Source organism: Rhincodon typus, chromosome 5 (assembly GCF_021869965.1).
Source record: "Rhincodon typus isolate 14 chromosome 5, sRhiTyp1.1, whole genome shotgun sequence".
Lineage (NCBI taxonomy): Eukaryota > Metazoa > Chordata > Chondrichthyes > Orectolobiformes > Rhincodontidae > Rhincodon > Rhincodon typus.
The window spans coordinates 63,386,255-63,406,351 of record NC_063336.1 but is presented as its reverse complement, the minus strand read 5'-3'; the positions used below and the strand labels follow the sequence as shown (position 1 = coordinate 63,406,351).

At 37.6% G+C, this 20,097-nt stretch overlaps 1 protein-coding gene across 15 annotated transcripts in view; it reads left to right on the top strand.

Moving 5' to 3' along the window:
• Window positions 1-20,097, top strand: part of epb41l2 (erythrocyte membrane protein band 4.1 like 2) — a 175,010-nt gene that overhangs the window by 97,237 nt on the left and 57,676 nt on the right. For all 15 annotated transcript variants that reach the window (XM_048596989.1, XM_048596988.1, XM_020532526.2 and 12 more), the window contains exon 4: window positions 9,742-9,846. In XM_048596989.1, the coding sequence (XP_048452946.1) occupies window positions 9,742-9,846 (105 nt within the window). The remainder of the gene's footprint in view (window positions 1-9,741; window positions 9,847-20,097) is intronic.

Here is a 20,097-nt window from a genome sequence, read left to right as displayed (position 1 = left end):
CTCTTCCTAGTCATCCCAGAATGTGAACAGCAACATATTGAAGTGTTTAGATAAGCACTCCTGTTTCTCATGCAGTTGAAGTGGACATGGAACAAGAAAGATTGAGCACTCTAGAGGGTGTCCTGAAACGTGGCAGTCTTTGATCATTCACGGTAAAAATAAAGAATATATGTGTATGAAGGAGATTGGCGATGTAGAAAGCAGAGAGGGGCATAAGATCTTTGGTAAAGGGTGTTGAGACAGCTGCAGTTGCTGCTACGGGTGAGCTAATGATGTAGGTGATTGGTTTGGAATTGTAAAGGGGTGGCTCAGACTCCAAATATTCATCTTTAGGCTTTGTTATTTGAATAGTTATTTGCCATCACCAAAGTGCAGTTGAATTTCCTGAGTTAGATGAAAGAACTTGTGGTTAGGAACATTAACCTGTTAATGAATATAATAGTCTTTACATGACATATGAATTGAACTGTATTGCAATTTTCACATCTTGATCACGCCCTGGTCCACTGTGTTCTGACTGAGGAAATAATGGCACACATGTGCTTTACATTTCATCATCAATCCAATACTGAGAAATACAACTTGTCACATATCCTCTAGTCTCATCTTTAACCAGGATGATAGCATGACTGTTCATTGTTCCAGCAGGTTACTTTGCTTAAGGAGCTGGAATATTGGAAAAAACATTACTAAGTTGAGGTTATCAAACAAGCAGATACTGGAGATCTAAAATTAAAACAAGAAGTGCTGGAGAAACTCAGCAGGTCTGCCAGTATTTATGGAGAGAGGAGTAAAGTTAACGCATTAATAACTCTTTTGTTGACTGGAGCAGGTGTGGTTCCCTTGGGTATATATAGAAGTGTCATTTTGGACTTGAAACTTTTCACTGATTTAATTTTTCAAGTTAATACTCATTAATTACTCGTGTATCAACCATGTTTCACATCAGATGTTGATTTCGATTTCAATTTCTATTTTATGGCACTGATACAGAGAAAGTTTTGCTATCTCAAAGTATTACAAGAGTTTCATTGCAGTTTGCAAATTTGACAGAAGATTTTTGAACTTTGAAGCCTACTTGGAAGAGGTTAAAAAATGCACCTGCAACGAAACACACCAGGGACAGAGTGGATCTAAACAGAGAGTAAGGCTCAGAGCTACAATCAACTGAGAATTGCCTTACAAAGAAACACACTGGGGACCGGCCAGGATATAAACAGAGAGCGTGGTTCATGACTACATGCTTGTGGGAGAGAGTGGAATTGCAAGGAAAGACAGAACAGAGAAGGTGTAAACAGAGAACTGCTAATGCTACAGCTCCAGAGCACCAGGTTTGAAAAAAATCAAAGTGGGATATCACAGTAAAGTTATGAGCTGATTGGTTGCTGAGTATCTAATGTGAGTGTCTGTTTGCTAAGAGCTAGATTCATTGGAGCTCCATTCTTTTTTTCATTTCTTTTTATTCTAGTCTCCAGTACAAGATAGGGAAAATGTGGGAAGTCAGTCTTTAAAAAGTTACAGCAGCTCACTTGGATAAGTTCAAGGTAATCAGGCTGAGTCAACATGGATTCATGAAAGGGAAATCATGTTCAACCAATCTGTTGGAATTCTTTTGAGGAATATCATGTGTTGCAGATACAAGGAAGCCATTGAATGTACTGGACTTAGATTTTTGCCTATTTTGCTTCCTTTCAGAATTACCATTATGTCCCATCTCATACTCATATATTGTAAATATAATTTAATCTGGCTGAGGTTGGCATGAAAGAGTCTCCTCGATCTCTCCCCTTGCCTGAGGTGAGGTGATCCCTCAAGTTAAACCACCCGTCATCTCTCTCTAATGACAGCGCAGCCTTGTGGTGCAGTAGAACTATGGCAACTTTACCTCATGTAAATTAGCAGCTACAGGAATATTTTAAAGTTAAACACGTGTTGTGTTTTGCCTACAAAATAATAATTTTCAATAAACTATATATACCGAACTTACTATATATTTAGCATACATTAATTATGCAAAGACAAACATTTAACAGGACATTGAATGCATATTAATCACCAAAATTAGATTGAGATATTCTGAGAAAATCCTAGCAGATCCCAACATATTGCTCATAAATATGAGTAAATTACATCACAGTTGCTTCAGTTTTGATCAACAATGTAGTTAACAATAGTTTCATAGAAGAGTTGTATGCTTCTGTAGCATGTACGGTTATCAGTTTTTTTTTGTTGTATTACTAGGCTGTGATGTTGATTTCTTGGAATTATAACATGAGCTATGATGCATAATTGGTTTGTTGAAATTCAATCTCTGCAATTAGATGACATAAACAAGTTTGGAACAACATACCAGTGCAAACTTTCAATAAAGGCAATGCAGTCATTAGTTTTTGAATCCTGGATTCATAATGGTTTATAATTTAGTAGGAGTTTTGTTTTTAAATGCTTACTGGCATTGGATATTATGCTGAATTGAATAAAATGCCTTTTTTCTGGAATCGATTCCAAAAAGTAGGATCAGTGAACTTTATACAGATAGCATGTTTTTTTTAAACCTTTGTTTGAAGGTAGCTGATAATACAAGGAGCAGACTCTGCCGAACATGAAATAAGGATCATTCAATGTGGAAGGAATGTGTTAACAGTTATTACATCTTTGCAGTTTGGTGGGCAAAAGAAACCGTGTAACTCCTGGTGGAATGTAGCCAGATTGAACTCTTGTGTGGGATGCATACTTCAAGCTGGTGTTGCGTCGTATTTGTCAGATTCAGTGCCACTAGAACAAGAAGTGAGGATGAGATGGCCCAGCCCTAACGTGGTTGTTTGGATGCAATTTAAATACCCAGTATACCTTAAATAAGTTAAATTTATATTGCATCTTGAATGAAGTAAAATACAAGAAATTTGACAATATGCTTTCATATTTTATTTCACATAGTTTTAAGATTGGAGATGGTCAGAGATATTGCTATCAATTTTACTTTTTAACAATGAAAAGTTGAATCTTTGCCTCATGTACTTCATTACTGTGAGTTCTTAAATTCGCGTCAGTGTTATACTGAAGATAGGTTGCTTATAGTTTCATGCAGTGAGGCATCACAATCAATGCCAAGTCAGAATAATATGTTTTAAGTTGCTAAATATCCTTGAAATCCTTGAAATTTTTTACAATGACTGTATATCTCAATTATTTGTCACAAATGACTCATTTTCTGCTCTTCCAAATTCACTAATGAGCATTACATCATTTTGTAAAGATTTGTTTCCTGTTCCCAGCTCCTAACTTTATTTATTCACTTTGAAATCTATCTGCTGTTCCTTGGATCACTTGTTTAATGCGGTCATTTTAAGTTTGTCGATCCTGTTTTCACATTTATTACCACAGTTAAGTGGAGAATTGGTCATTGGTAATTAAAACAAAGCTGGTATAATTAGACCTCTTTTAGCAGATTTCCTTCCCCAAGGACATTTGTGAACTAGATGGGCTTTTACAACAATTGTTGATAGTTCAATGGTCCCCTCACTGAGACCAGCTTTATGTTCCAAATTTTATTTACAGAATTCAAATTCTAATAGTTGCCATGTCCCCAGAGCATTAACCTCTGTCTCTGGATTACTACTCTTGTGACATTGCCCCTATGTCAGCATCACCCCACATACTCTGTCATCTAGGCATAAAGCATCCATTGAAAGGTTATTTTCAAACTTCTCTCTTTACTCCTGTTCCTCTCTCTCTTCTGTCAGCTTGCATCCTTGGATTTGCTTGCAGAACTCCTTTCTTGTTTTGAAATTGGCCAATACAGACATAAATATTGCTTTTGGCGCTTTTGATTCTAAAAGGCTTGTCTTTCATTGGAGTTTCGGGAGCATTGCTATGAGGGTTTATATAATTATGAATGACTAGAACAGTCAGACAATGTAGAATTTGCTACCTAGCTGCTGATCCTTTAGAAGGATCCACTTAAATGCAGCCTTTGCATTGTGTTATGGAAGAGGAGCTTAAGTGGCTAATTCTTTCACATTGGATTATGAATTTTGGTCTCCTGAGACTTGTACATTCTTTAATATTATTTTCAAGATCGTATCAGATCTTGTGAAAATTTCAGCAAGCAACAGAACTCTTTCAAAACTGAGGAAAGCTAATTGATTGATAACAGCAGTCTCATAAGCGTCAATCGATGAATCCGTTTGTTATTTCCCTTAAGCAGGATCGACTGGAACCAATATATTGACTTTTATGAAACTCTGGTTAGACCATGGCTAGAGTATTGCATCCAGTTTAGGGCACAGCACTTTAGGGCCGAAGTAAGGGTTTTCAAGACGGTGTAAAGAAAATTTTCTAGAATAGTTTCAGGAATGAGGATTTTAACTACAAGGTTAGGTTGGAGAAGCTGGGGTTTTTTTCTGCTTGAGGGGCGATATCACAGAATCACAGGAAAATGTTCAGCCCAACATGCTTGCACTCAATCATTAGGTGAACACCATTGCCTACTGCCAATCTCGTCTTCCTTTTTCCCATACTCTTGCACATTTATTTTAATCCAAATAACCGTCCACTGTCTTCTTGAATACCTGAATTGAACTTTCCTCTGTCACCTATCCAGACACTACATTCCATTTATTTCTTGCAGAGGAAAAAAAATATTTTCTTCACTTCATCCTTGCTTCAGTTGCAGATCACTTTGAATCTATGCTGTTTTTATTCTTGTTCCTTTTGTGGAACTGTATTCAGCCCACTCATGATTTTGTGAACTTCTATCAGATCTTCTCCTAGCCTTCTTTCCTCCAAGGACAACAGTCCCAACCTCTTCAATCGACCCTCATAACTGAAGTTCCTCATCCCTGGAACCATTCTTGTAAACTGCTTCTGCACTCTCTCCAATGCGTTCACATCCTTTCTATAATATGATACCCATAACTGTGCACAATACTCCAGCTGAGGTTTAGCAAGTGTCATGCACATGTTTAACATTACCACCTTGCTCTTGTACTTTATGCCCTGATTAATAAAAGTGAGGATGTTGTGTGCTTTACTTCCTGCTTTCTATCTGATCTGCCATATTTAATGATCTGTGCACACAGACAGTCAGGTCCCTCTGATCTTGCAGTCCCTTAGGATTGTGTCCCCTATTTTATGTTGTCTTTTAGGGCTGTTCCTACCAAAATACATTACCTCACATTTCTCTGCATTGAAACACTTATCTATCCACTCTACCAACTTGTCTGTTCTTATGGAATTCTACACTTTCCTTTTGCAGTTTACAGTTCTTTCAAGTTTTGTGTTAAAGGCAAACTTTGAAATTTCCCCCTGCACACCAAAATCTAGATTGTTAATATATCTCAGGTAAAGCAAATGTCCCAATAATGACCCCTGGGGAGTGCCACTACAAAACTTTCACCAGCCTGAAAAACACCTATTGACCATTGTACTCTGATTCCTATCACTAAGCCAATTTTCTATCCATGTTGCTACTGAACCTTTTATTTCATGAGCTATCCTTTTCCTCTCAAATCTGTTGTGACATTGTATCAAACAGCTTCTGAAAGTCCATGTGCAACACATCATCAGTTTTACCATCACAGAGCCTTTCTCTTACCTCTTCAAAAAACTCCAGGTTAGTTAGACATTATTTTCCCTTTAGAAATTCTCGCTGACTCTTCTTAACCACCTAACTTTTTTCATGTAACTGTTAATTCTATATTGAATAATTGTCTGTAGAAGTTTCCCCACTGTTGAGGTTAAATCAACTGGTCTGTAATTGCTAGCCTTATCCTTTCAACTTTTCTTAAACAAGAATGTCATGTTTGCAATTTTCCAGTCTTTTGGCACCTCCCCAGAGTTTTGGTAGGAATGAGATATTATGGCCCTTGCTCCTGCAGTATTTCCTCTCACTTCCTTCAAATTTGAGTTTTGGGTAAGAGACCAAAGGAGGTTTGCAATTAGGATCCAATCAGTGAGGTGGAGGTAAATATTCATGTTGTTAAGGAGACTGGAAACTGTTGAAATTGTGGAGAATTTGGGAAATGACCAGATAAGATGAGAAAAATATGGTTAAGATAGGATGCATCAGTTCTATGGGGTAAGACACAATTGGAGTGAGCCAGGCCATTTCTATTTATGGATTCTGGGAAGTGTGCATGTGATGTGGCCGAAGTTGGAGTCTGTGGAGAGAAAGTTATTGAGTGTTTAAACCGTGACTCTACCTCCTATGGCAGGTTGTGATCCTGCGATAATAGAACATGGTGTCAGAGAAGTGTTCAGCCTTCACAATTTGGATGCCAATTCGATAAACAGCACCATGCTTGTCAACAGGTTAAGTGCTAATGGGCTGTATTTAATGGTCTCTGTATTAGACACATCCATTGGGTGGAGTGGTGAGCCTGCTTTGGTCATTACTAGTTGTGCACCTGCCTGGTCATTGTTTGTGTGCTAGGTTTGTGTGGAGTGGATGTCTTACCTCTGACAACTACTAACCAATCCAAGTCTAATAGCTGTCCGGTTCTACCTCCGCTACCAAGAGCAGTGGCCACTGTCTGTGCTGCAGTAGGGCCCAGGATGCAGAACAACAGTAGGTCTTTGAAGCTCTCATAAGTGGGGCACGCAGGCCTGGGCCACTCAAGCAGGCCTTGGTGTGGGTGGGAGATTCATTTTAAAGGATTGTCTTTCCATGGGGTGGCCCTTGCATTTTGAAAGAGCCTTCTATTGGATGTAGTGTGTCCGAGTAACTCTCCAAGGGTCTGGCAGATCTTCTAAGGTGTACGTGGTGGTTTGCCCATGCATCTAGGTGCTGTTAGAATAGCAGTGACAGTCCTCAGTCCTCAGTTGCTCTCAAGATGGTAAGACCATGCTGGACTCTTCCTTTCCTTGACTTAATTGCAAGGAGTCAGGGAAGCAAATGAATTTACCGACCTGAGCTTCCTGACCCATTTAGCAGCTATCCACAGCTCCCAACCGACTCAGTTAGGGCATCGAAATCTACCCAATGTGTGGGTTGGATCTGAGAGAATGGAGTACTGAAAGGTAGGTTGGAATGAGTAAATAGAGTAGAAAAATTGTGATGATAGATGTCACACTGTTAGCTTCCAACAAGCAAATCTTGCAGTTAAGAAGTCAGCAGTAGTCTAAGTGAATTGAGAGTTCTGAAGAATTAAGAGTCCACTGTGTGGGAGAAGACCCCTGACCAATATAGCAGGCTGGCACCGAATGGATGGGAGCAGAGCCTGATGCCATGCTCCATTCATCGAGGTAGTAAAGGGATGAAGCTGGATTCAAGAAAAGAACTGTTTGTTTTGGGGTCATAGAAGAAAGAGCGACTGAGAGCATTTGAAGGAGGAGTTGGGTACAGTTGAAACTGATGGGTATGATGGATCTGGGGGTGTGTTCAGATGCAAGATTTCAGAAATTTGGTAACAAAATAAATCAGTTACTTGTAAAATGTTAATTGTTAGCCGGTGTCTTGCTTCTTAGCATCTGGGAAGGCCTTCGTTAGAGGAACACTTAAAAGACTCCATTACTTGTGCACCAAATATATCCAGAAGCACAGTGTGATTTCTGTGCCCACAGATATAAAAAAGTATCATCCTCTTCAGTCAAATGTGCTAAACAAAATATACGCCTTTAACCCCTTAGCAGTGCAGAATACCACAAGATTTTCAGGAAAACTGGCTGACCACCAAAGCTCTTAATTCTCTTTTTTCCTTCTGTGATGACATCGATTATACGATAATAGTTTGATAACATCACTTGTAACAATTTCAGAGTGAAGAATCGAGTGAATCAGAACTACCTCCGAGCCCCCATTTTCTTTGATATAATTCCACTTCATGTTCCTGAATTTTACCTTCGCTGTCAATATGGAAGGTATTTAGATGCATAATGGGTAGTGGCAAGCTTAATAATTTGTTCAGGCAGTCAGTGAAAACAAATGGCAGCACGTTTTGATCAGAGAGCTCCTCTGTGGTACTGATACATGTTAATTGCTCTCATGCAAGTTCAGCCACAGCCAATTATGCACACTCTCTCCCTCGGCTGTAACTTGTTTCACTTGACTGTAGGCATCAAGACAGCTGTCGTCGTGATTAGTGTGCCCGACGCTCAGCCTCAAGGATACTTGCATGTGTGACTTGACATCAACATCAACTCTCTCACTTGGGAGACACTAGCTGAAGAAGGTGATGTCATTGTCATATGGCCCTATGTATCCAACCATGGTGATCACTGTCCACTTGGCAGCAGTGTCAACAGTCATCAATAATGATATCTGATAATCATTTTATGTTGGCATATGTGATAGAAACTGTGTATCTTTGGTTAATATCTTCAGCAAACAGCAAAAGTGTATCATATGGAGCAATGCCAATCCAATTGATTGGAATGTAGGAATTTAGGAATTAGGAGGGGAGTAGGCAGTTCATGGTTGATCTTATCCTGGTCTCAATTCCACTTTCCTGCCTGCTCCCCATCACCCTTTATTCCATTTTTCATTGGAAACAGCTTATTTCTTTCTTGAATCTGTTGGATATGATCCATATCCATAACCTTAACCAGGTAGGTCGATGCTGACAATGATGATTGCAGTTGCAAAAGTGATTTTATTTGCGTTGTTATATTAATTTGATACAAGGGGTTATTGAGAATAATTTTTTTCTTAAAATCGAAATGTCTGTAACCATTTGTATCATTTGGCACATAGATTTTCTTCCTGAGTTTTCTATATTTGCTAAAGTTTAGAATTTTGACAAACAAAATTATTTAACCCTTATAACTATTTAAAGATCTGCATTATAATTCTGTACAGTCACCTTCTACAAGCAACTTTCAGTTTGTAACTAAAACAGGATGCTAGAAATAGTCAGAAGTCAAACAGAATCTGTCGAGAGGGGAGCAAAATTAATGCTTAAGTTCCTAGGCTTTTGTCAGAACTGCTAGATGTGTGCAGCTTTTAAAATGGGGGAAAATACAAAAAATATTCAAGGTGGAAGCTAGGACAGAAAAAATAAATAAAGGAATGATGGTGAAAGACAAAAGGTGACTGGACAGAGGTGGTAATGAAAGATGGGTCTAATAGAGGTGTAAATTGTTATTGATTCATACTGCTTTTTGCCTTGCTCCATCATTTTCATCACGTAAGCACTGCTTTCTCCAACTGGCCAGAGATTTTGCGTTTATTCACTCCTTTTCTTGGCTCTGTATTTGCTTAAAATTAGCTTTATGTTAATCCATATTTATTGGGAAATTTCACATGATTTTAAATTGTTGCCATTTGCTTTGTACTAAAATAAAAACATGAAATGCTGACAATATTCAGCGGCCAGATAATATCGAAGTTATGTTTCAGTTTGATGACTTTTCATCAACACTATTACCTTGTCGGCCAGCCAGTCAAGAAATTAGGGATAGCATATGGAAAAGCAGCAAATTGGAAGAAGTACAAATGAATGAATGGTTTGTATTGGCAAAATGATTTTTTTTTTTGAAGGATACAGAAATTAGTTGGAGTAAACAAGTTTGCATTCAGTAATACTATTCAGCACCATTTTCTCAACCTTCTTGATTATTAAGCATAAATGATGAGCTTAATATAAAAATAAACTAGTTACTCTGCTGTTCAACTATTTTTAATGACATTTGCTGGTAATGCAAATATGTTCCTTTTACATAAAACATTATTTTTGAATTTCTAGTATGTATTTTTCATATTAATTTTAAAATCTAAACTTGAGTGTGACTTCTGTTTGTCAGAAACGTGCCAAAGGCCAGGTACTGTTCGACAAGGTGTGTGAGCAGATCAATCTGTTGGAAAGGGATTATTTTGGGCTCACATTTCGGGATGCTGCAGATGAAAAGGTAAGATCAAAAGTTTCAGTAAAACTATTAATAGCCTTTTTTGAAGTGAATAGTTAAAATAGGAGGATTTCTAAATACAAATATAATTCACACCAGCCAATGATGACAATTAACTAAAAACTTCATTTAAAGCATTTATTTGCACCTTTTCCTTTCAATTTATCATTTTGGAGCATAGTATTTATTGCTGTAATTTGGAAACACGTTTTCAGTACCCAAAGATAGAGCAAAGAGTGTCCTTAGAGTTTTACAGGGTATAAAACTGTACGATAAAGGGAAATCAAGCGCGTTACATCAGATACATGACTCTCATTTTATCATGAAAAGCCTAACTTAATACTGATGTGTGATAGAAGTTCTCCAGGGAATTATGATCTGTCTTGAACAGTCTTATAATGGTTAAAGATTAGGAATGCTATCCTAGCTCATCTAATCAGAAAATAATCTGTTTCCTTATCACTCTAGTTGTTTAAATGATTCAAAATCTTACTCCACCTTATCTGATGTATACTGCTGTATAATAAGCCAATGCCATTCACTAGAGCAGCAATCTGCTTATTTATTATGCATTCTTCAATCTATTGGTATTTACTTTTATATAACAGTTACTTGTTGTAACATAACACAATGGAATGTGGTTGGTTTGAATTATAATAATACCCATGCACAAAGGTCAGAGGCTTTATTTAGGCACACAGACAAACCTCTAACATTCAGCATTTTTCATCTTTTATGATTTGGTCATTATGACTGTATTATGCTTGATTATTTCAAAATAGGAGTCCATCTCTGGTATTACTCAATATATATTGTTGCAACCAGGTGAGAAGTAATGAACTAGCTTCTTTGTTCAACTTTCTCAGTTGGTCACAAGGTTTAATATTTAAGATCTTCTTGCACAGTTATACGTCTTTCCATTTAAATATGTTAAATATATTTGCCATGAGAACTAAGGAGTCGACCTACACTGTTTCTTCAATCAAAGAAAGAGACACCTTATGAGCCCAAAGCAAAATACAAGTACTACCAAGTGGGGGTAGCACAATGGTAATGTTGCTGGACTAGTATCTCTGAATCCCAAGCTAATGTTCAGGGGGTGTGGGCTTGAATCTCACCAAGACAGATTGTAAAATTTAAGGTTCAGTAAAAAATATGGATTTGAAACTGGTCTGATAGTGACCATCTAACTATCCTTGATTATCATAAAAATCTCACTTGTCCATGACTATCTTTTAGGGAAGGAAGTCTGTGGTTGAATCTTAACTGTCATGTGGACAATTAGGGATCGGCAATAAATGCTAGCTTAGCTAGTGACACCCACAAGAAAATAAAACAAAGTCTTCATGTAGTCACTTGGCCCACACATATGTGTGCGCACATAGGTACAAAGTTACAGTGGAATGGTGTCTGATACAAAGGAGGATAAAATAATGTGCGATTTAGAGTCCTTTGGTTGTCTTCGAAGTGTCAGCTTTTAACCCGAGGTGAGTGTTGCTTGGCTAGTTTCTTGGATGCAGTCAGTTGTAGTAAATAATACCGGAATTGAACATTTTCAGTTTCTTGATTGTCTCTGCAGCTATTTATGTGGGAATCAGGGGGCTTTAAAGTGCAGAAAGGAAACGCCGGAGACAATATCTTTTCTTCAATTATCTGCCACAGTTCTCCCAGAACTTCCTTGAAATATTGGCTCCAATGTGTATTTCTAAGAGCTTCCTTAAGTAGGTCTGTCTGTGACATTTTTTTTCCCCTAAAATTCACTTGTGGGACGTGGGTATTGCTGGCTAGGCCAGCATTTTTGCCTATCCCTAGCTGCCCCTGAGAAGGTGTTGGTGTACTACCATTTTGAACTGCTGCCATCCATCTACTTTAGGTAGATCCGAAATGTCATTAGGGAGGGAATTCCAGATTTTGAACCAGTGGCAGTGAATGAATGGGAGTATGTTTGCAAGTCAGGATGGTGAGTGGCATGGAGGGGAGCTTGAAGCTGGTGGTGTTCTTCCTGTGTATCACCTGTCCTTGTCCTTCTAGATGGAAGTGGTAGTGGGTTTGGAAGGTGTTGTTTTAAGGATTTTTGGTGAATTTCTGCAGTGCACCTTGTAGATAATATGCATTGCTGTTATTGAATGTTGTTAGTGGAGTGACCGAATGGTTGTGGATGTGGTGCCAAATAGGTAGCTGCTTCGTCCTGGGCGTTGTCCAGTTTCTTGAGTATTTTTGGAATTGTGTGATGACAGTTGTGTCAACGTCCAGTAATTTGCAAATTTTAACATCTTCCTGAAACTGTGATTGGCCTCGGTGAAACACTGAAATATCCTAACGTAAACTTTGACTGAATAGTTGGGGCATTGGATCAAATTTGGGGAAATATGGTGGATCAAAGAATAGAGACGGGCATGAGAGACTGTTGCTAATGTGGGAAATGATAAACAGAAGACTATGACAGGATTTGGTAGCGAGTACAAAACTAACAGTAACTCAGCTAATAAAGCTAGAGGTTATAAATATAATAAAATGATAAACCAAAAGGTTATGTATCAGTAACCATGTGGTAAGATGGTATATAAAGGAAGAAATAATGGAAGTTTGTCAGGAAGGTCCAGTGATAATCATGGTTGATTTTAATTTACATAGACTAGAAGAATCATTTGGGTAAAAGTCACCTAGTTGGGTTCATAGAATGTTTTTAGGATAGTTTCTTAGAGCAGCATGTTCTAGAGTGAACTAGAGAGCAGGATATAGAAGATCTGGTATTGTGCAATGAGGTAGGATTCAATAATGTTATCACAGAGACCATAATATGGTTGAACTTTACATTGTTTGTAAGAGAGAAGAGTTGTCCAAGGCTTAAATAAGTGCAATTAAAGAGAACATAAAAACAGGGTTGGCTAAAATGAACGGGTAAATGGGGAGGTGACAGCCTAGTGGTATTATCGTTGGACTATTAATCCAGAGACCCAGGTAATGTTGTGGGTTCTGGGTTTGAATTTCAGTATGGCAGGTGGTAGAATTTGAATTCAATGAAAATCTGGAATTAACAGAATAATGATGACCACAAAACTACCATCCCTACTTGATCTGGCCTATATGTGTCTCCAGACCCACTCTTAAGTGCCTTCTGGGCAATTAGAGGTGAGCAATTAATGCTGGCCTAGCCAGCGACATCCACATCCCATGAATAAATTTCTTAAACGATGAGGTTATGGTCAATAAAGATGTAATGGCAAACAGTCAGAGATGTTTCAGAATACACAGAATAGATACCTTCCAATGAGAGAGAAAAATTCCCAGGCATGGATTCACCATCTGTGTTTAACTGAAAAAAGCTAGAGATACTATCTGACTTGAAGAAAGAGCTTATAGTTAAGCAAACTTGGGTGGTATGTCAGAAGATTGAACAGAACATAAAAACAGCAATGAATGACTAAAAAATTAATAGAGGTAGAAATTAGAAAGAAAGCTCACTAGAAATATAAAAATAGATGGAAAGAATTTGTAATGGGTATTTTAAAAAAAGTTAACACAATGAGCATTGGTCCTATAGAAAGTGAGTGAAGAGAAGTAATGAAAAATAAGGAGACAGTAGATGAGTAGCGCAGGTATTTAGCATCAGTCTTCACTATTGAAGATACAAGTAACATCACAGAAATAACTGTTAATCAGGAAAAAGAAGAGAGAGAAGTAAGGGATTGTCAGGGATGTAGTACTGAATTGTTGATTCTGCATGCTGACAAGCTCCTGATGACTTCATCTTCTGGTCTTAAAAGAAGTGGCTAGTGAGATAGCTGATGTGTAATAGTTTTTCCAAAATTACTTAGGTTTGGGGCATGTTCCAGTAGATTAGAAATTAGCGAATTCAAAAAGGGAGGGAGACAGACCAAATAAACTACAGGCCAATTGCTTAAAATCTGTCAAGGGAAGATGTTAGAAGCTGTTATTAAAAACCTTATAGCAGGGAACTTAGAAATGTTCAAGGTAATCAAACAAAGACAAATTTCAATGTGGTTTTGTGAAATGGAAATCAGGTTTAACTTAATTTATTGAAGTTCTTTAGTGAAGAAATAGATATCTGTGCCAGGAGATCTAAGTTCAAGTCCTACCTGCATCTGTGGTATGTAATGACATCTCTGAACAGATGATTGTGGAATAACTAAGAAATAATAACGTGTTTTGGATCAAGAGGAGCTGATGGTTGCACCATAGTTAGATCTCCAGAAGATTCTGGATAAGTTGCCATATCAAAGGCAGAAAGTAAAAGCTCATGGTGTATGGAGTAGCATATTGACATTGATAGAAAATTTGCTAGCTAACAGGAAACAGAGATTAAGTAAAAATGGGTCATTTCCTTCTTGACAAGGTATAACGAGCGTATGCCACGGGATCAGTGCTGGGGCAGCAACATTTTACCAGTAAAATGACTTGCATAAATGCACTGAAAGCATGATTTGCTAACTTTGTTGACAACACAAAGGTAGGTAGGATAGTAAATTGTGAAGATGACATAAAGTTACAAATAGACACACCTAGGTTAAATGAGTGCTGGAAAATGAAATATAATGTATGAAAATGTGAAGTCATTCCTTTTGGCTGGAAAAATAAAAAAAATTATCCACATGGTGAAAGCTTGCAGAGCTGTGACGTGCAAAGGGATCCTACTGCATGAATTGCTAAAAGTTAGTATGCAGGTAATTAGGAAAGCTAGTAGAATGTTATTGTTTATTGTGAGGAGAAATGAGTAATGTCGGTTGGTATATGCTTTATTTATACAGGGTACTGATGAGACCAAATCTAGAGATACTGTGCACAGTACTGGTCTCTCTTAGCTAAGGAAGGATGCAAATACATTGGAAGCAGTTCAGGGAAGATTTAGTAGTCTAATGACACAATGTGTGCATTCAAGCTACGATGAAGGGTTGGAGATGATTGGTTTGTAACCGCTGCAGATTAATAAAATAAGAGGCTATTTGATTTAAACATAAAAGATAATGAGGTGTCTTGACAGAGTAGATTTGGAAATGATGTTTCATCTTATGGAAGAATGTAGAACTAGGGATCATTGGTTAAACATAAAGGATTGCTCGTTGAAGATGAAGATGTGAAAAATTTATTTTTTCATGGAGGGTTCCGAGTCTTTGAAAGTGTCGTATTCAAAAGGCAATGGAAGTAGTCTTTGAATAGTTATAAGGAACAGGTGGATAGATTCTTCATCACCAAGGTGATGAAAGGTTATTAGAGTCCGATGAGAATGTCAAGTATTCAGATCAGCCGTGATCTTATTGAATGGTGGTGTTGGCTCAAGGAGGCAATTGCCCTACCTCTTCTAATTCATATGTTTAAAAGTAACTTGGCTGTTGGCCTACAATGGGGGCAGTCTGTTTTTACGAGGAGTTTCTGATGGTCCATCATCAGAGTTCCCCTGTTGTCCTTTAATATAGATGATGTGGCTGGAATTTTTAATCCACCGCTTTCAAGTGTTGAGTTTCAGGTATTTAAGGCTTTGTTCCAACAAACTAGTAGTCAAGATGTCTCATTACATACGGAGACAGAAGGTCTCACTGTAAGCTATACATTCAGATAATGAACTTTAATGTCCAGACAATTACCCCTTAGCTTTTTTGTGGGTGTGCTAGTCAATCTTAGCCATTAGACATTCCTTTTGTATATTCCTAAAAATTTTGCTGCTTTTAGTTCAGGTGACTTTGGCAGCTATTTAAAGTGCTCCACCTCATTTTTAACTGTTTTATTACAACCCCAAAGTCTAAGACTTCTAAGTTAGTTGATGGGATTTTAATGACATAAAACAGACTATTAATCTTTGTGGCAATGTATGTTGGGCTTCTGCTTTCCCCACTACTTTTGGTGTCCCAGTTTTCATCATCCAAAGTGGAAATATGATTCAGGCAAGAAACTCAAATTTATGTATCTAATCTTATGAGCTCAACATGAATAGTGCCAGAAGCCTTTTCTTCAATCTTAATATGGGTTGAAGACAGCTATTGTTGAATCGAGGCATAAAATTTCAAAAGTATTCTTGTCACTGGATTTCTCATTCAAGTTATAGGTTTAGAGGACTTTGCATCTGTACCTTTCAATTAATGTTAAGCAATTCTTTTCTTGGGTCCCAGCTTTGCTGCCATTTGTTTTTTTAAAAAAAGCATGGTCTGCAGAAAATAAAATGTTAATTTAAAATATGAACCTTGTATGCTTGTAAAGTTTATTATAGTGTTTCATCACCATGGGTGCTACCAACTAGCTGGTTTGATTTAGGGAGAAGTTTAAATCTGATTTCCTTAATAGCCAGATTGATAAAGAGTTCAGTCATTTATTAGACAGGACAGGCACATGACAGGAGATTTGCAGAGTCAGATTGTTCTGTTGAATATTGCAAGGTATCGTCTCCTTTTACACAGTTGCAAATTATTTACAGCATAGGAGCTCTCTGGCAGCCTTCTTAATGTAACCCCACCATCGTATTCTATTCATGTCTCCCTTGTGTGCTCATCAAGCTTCCTAAATGCATCTAGGCTTGTGGTTTCAAACTTTTTACTCTGTTTTTGCTTCCATGTTAAATTCCACAGACTCCTACGTTCTGTGAAAATGCATCAGTATTGGGGCATTCAACGTGATAGAATCTCTCAGTACTGTATTGTGATATGGAATTACATTTTTTGAATGAGCAAAACTACCTCTTGTATAGAGTCATTAAGTGTACAGAGACAACATAGTTTTTAAAAGGGAAATTATTTATTAGAGTTCTTTGAGGAAGTAATGTGCAAGTTAGATAAAGGAGCCTTCCCTCAATCTAATGAATTTTGGAAAATTAAACCCAATTCATCAACTATTTCACTGGTTACTTCTTTTAAGATTCGCGGATGGGTAGCATGATGGCTCAATGGTTAGCACTGCTGTCCCACAGCGCTAGGGACCCGAGTTCAATAACTCTGTGTGGAGTTTGCACATTCTCCCCATATCTGTGTGGATTTCTTCCAGGTGTTCCAGTTTCTTCCCACAGTCCAAAGATGTGCAGGTTAGGTGAATTAGCCATGCTAAATTACCCATAGTCCCCAGGGATGTGTAGGCTAGGTGGATTAGCCATGGGAAATGCAGGATTACAGGGGTAAGGTAGGGGGGCAGAGGGTTAGTGTGGACTCAATTGGCTGAATGGCCTACTTCCACACTGTAGGGATTCTGTGATGAAATCCATCAGGACTTTGAGGACTTGTCAACTCCCAGTGCTAACAGTTCATTCTTAATACTTCCTTAATAATTGTAAATTTTTGGATTTCCTCCTTCCCTTTCAATTCCTGATTACAGCTAATGATGCAATATTACTTATATCCTCTATGGTGAAGACCAACACACAAAGTCTGTTCAATTTATCTGCCATCTCTTTATCCTCCATTACTAATTCTCCAGGTTCATTTTCTCTTGGAACAACATTTACATTGTTAACTCTTTTTCTTTGGATACTTAAAAAATTTTTTACTACCTGTTTTTAAACTTTTTGCTAACTCACAGTCTAATAATATAATTTCTCCCTCTTCATTTTTTTTGTAATTATTTTATTTTTTGTTATATTTTGTTCAACCTTCTGTTCTGCCACCCAACTTTGCGCAACTATATGTCTTTTCTTTAAGTTTGATATTATCTTTGTCGTTTGTAGTTAACCACTGGTGTTGAGTCTGTCCATTTAAAATGTTTCTTCATTGTTGAAATGTTATCTATTGTGTGCTTTCTGGAATATGCCCTTAAATGTTTGCCACTGCATTTCTATTGGTATGTCCCTTAAATGAAATTACCAGTTCACCTTCACTAGCTCTGCTTTCGTGTCTCATAGTTGCTTTTTGTTAACTTCAAAATAGTATTCATAGACCCCCAGTTTTCTCCTTTGAATTTTACATTCAACTTAATCATATTATGGTCTCTGCTACCTAGGGCACTTTCACACCGAGATCAATCCTATCTCGTTGGTTGAAACCAGGTGTTCTATAGCCTGCTTTCTGGTTGGTGCCATAGCCATTAGAGAATCAATACATTTTAATAACAGTTGATAATAATGGTCATAATTATTGAGACTTTTTTTTATATTTCAGATTTATTAATTGAGTTTAAATTCTGCCATTTCTTGAGCTGAATTTTGAATCTGAACCTGAATCTGCAGAACACCAGCCTTACACTTTGATTATTGGTCCAGTGTTATTACCACAATGCCAGAATTTCTTTCATGATGGATGAAACAAAAGTTTTGATATATTTCCAAAATGCACTACAGATGTTTGCTAAAAGCCCGTGTCCTTTTGGGATTGGAAAGTGCTAAGCATAGCAGATACATGGGAACACCCCTATCTTCAAGTCCCTCTGCAGGCCACTAATAATCCTGACTTGGAAATATATCACTATTCCTTCACTCACTGAGTCAAGATCCTCGAATTCCCTGCCTAAAAGCTTTGTGTGTCTACCTATAGCATCTGGTCTGCAGTGGCTCAAGAAGGTAGCTCCCTACCACCTTCCCAATGGCAGCTAGGGGGACAGATAATAAATACTGGCCAGCCAGAGACGCCCACAACCCAGGAATGAATAACAAAAACCTGTTCAGACATGTTATGACATACCCCTGGAGTGGATGGGCACATTGAAATTGCACACCAGTAGCTTTCAACAAAAGTTTTTAAGTTGATTGTTTTTGGTGGATCCCAAAAGTCTTCAGTGGTGAACCCCGGTCTGTGCTATTCACTTCAATTAATCACCTGAAATATTATCGAACTCCACTTCTTCCTTAGCTCTGCTTTTGAAACCCTCAGTTTAAGCCCACCCCAAATTTCACTATCTCCCAATTTGTATTCATTTTTTTTGTAGTTATCTCTGCAGTTGCTGACAATAGGCTCATGGTTGATCAATTATGTAATCTTAAAATTCTCAAACATGTTTTCAAATCTGTCTTTGACCTTGCTCCTTCAAATCAGTCCTACAATCCTTACATCTGTCCTGCTCCAACTCTGGTTCCTTGTGTCTTTGCAATATTGCATAGATCAAGCCATAACCTGCTGATGTCTTAAACTTTAGAATTTTCACTCTTTTTGTTGCTGCTTCTCTACTTCTGTCTTCTCCTTTAGGATCCTATCTAAAATATACTTTAATTATGCTTTGACCATTTGTCCTAATCTTGCTTTATGTGGCCCGGTGTCAAACTTTGCACTTTGGGATTGTTTCTGCATTAACAATATTATGCAAATATAAATAATGATGTTTGTGAATCACACATTCTTTTCACTCTCAGTAAACCAGTTTCTTCTGAATTGTGTTTGGTAAATATTGTAGTAATATTTGTTGTAGCTCTCAAACTTTGTAGATAGACAGATAATCATCCAAAACTAAACAAGAACGATATGACAAAAATCTGAAAATATCGTACTGCATTTTCTATTAATTGTGATGTTGTTGAGAGATAGAAATATCAAAGTGCGGTGCAGAAGGTGTAAGTAATTTCAAACAGTTTCAAAGTTGGCAACTGACTGAAATTTTACTGCAACCTATTTCAAAATCAGAAAGAAAATGCATGCTGGCTATCTCTTTATGGTGTCCTATATTTGCTTTCCTATATTGTAGGCGTTGCAAGAATTTTGCTGTATAATTCCAAAACATTTGTCTTGCTTGCACTAATTCCTAATCTATGGACACTTTTGTTATTGCTCTTGGCACAAATTGAATCTGTATTTTTTTTCTGCTTCCTCCCCTGCTGCGCTTGTTGATACTTCCACGTTCAAATGTTACAAGTCTTTGACCTCCACTCTGTGCTTTGCTGAATGCTTAATGATTTGTTCTTACTGTTGCTCAGTTATCACAGCCAACATTTATCTGCCAGCTGTTCTCGGCTGCAGCTGGATAATTTGTGAGCTGCATACCAACAACGCTTTGCTTGTATTCATAAGGCTGGTCTCTCTAACGGTGCAGCAGTGGGGCGATCATAGTTGATCCCAAGAGATAGCAGTGTTATGAATTATTCTGCTTTGGCCATTGTCACTGCTAATTATCTTGATATGAGTTTGTCAGGTTTGGGATTAAGTAAGCAATGAAGTGTTTTCTGTGATGAAAGTTAAGCACTCCAAATCTGTTAACAGATCTATGTTGAAAATGTTTCTGAACTCCTGTACAGCATAAGTTAATAACCAACATATTAATGGTGTGAATTTTCACTTTTGTTTGGTGTGTGTTCAGTGGAGCAAAAGATGCATGTAATTGAATGACACTAATTAA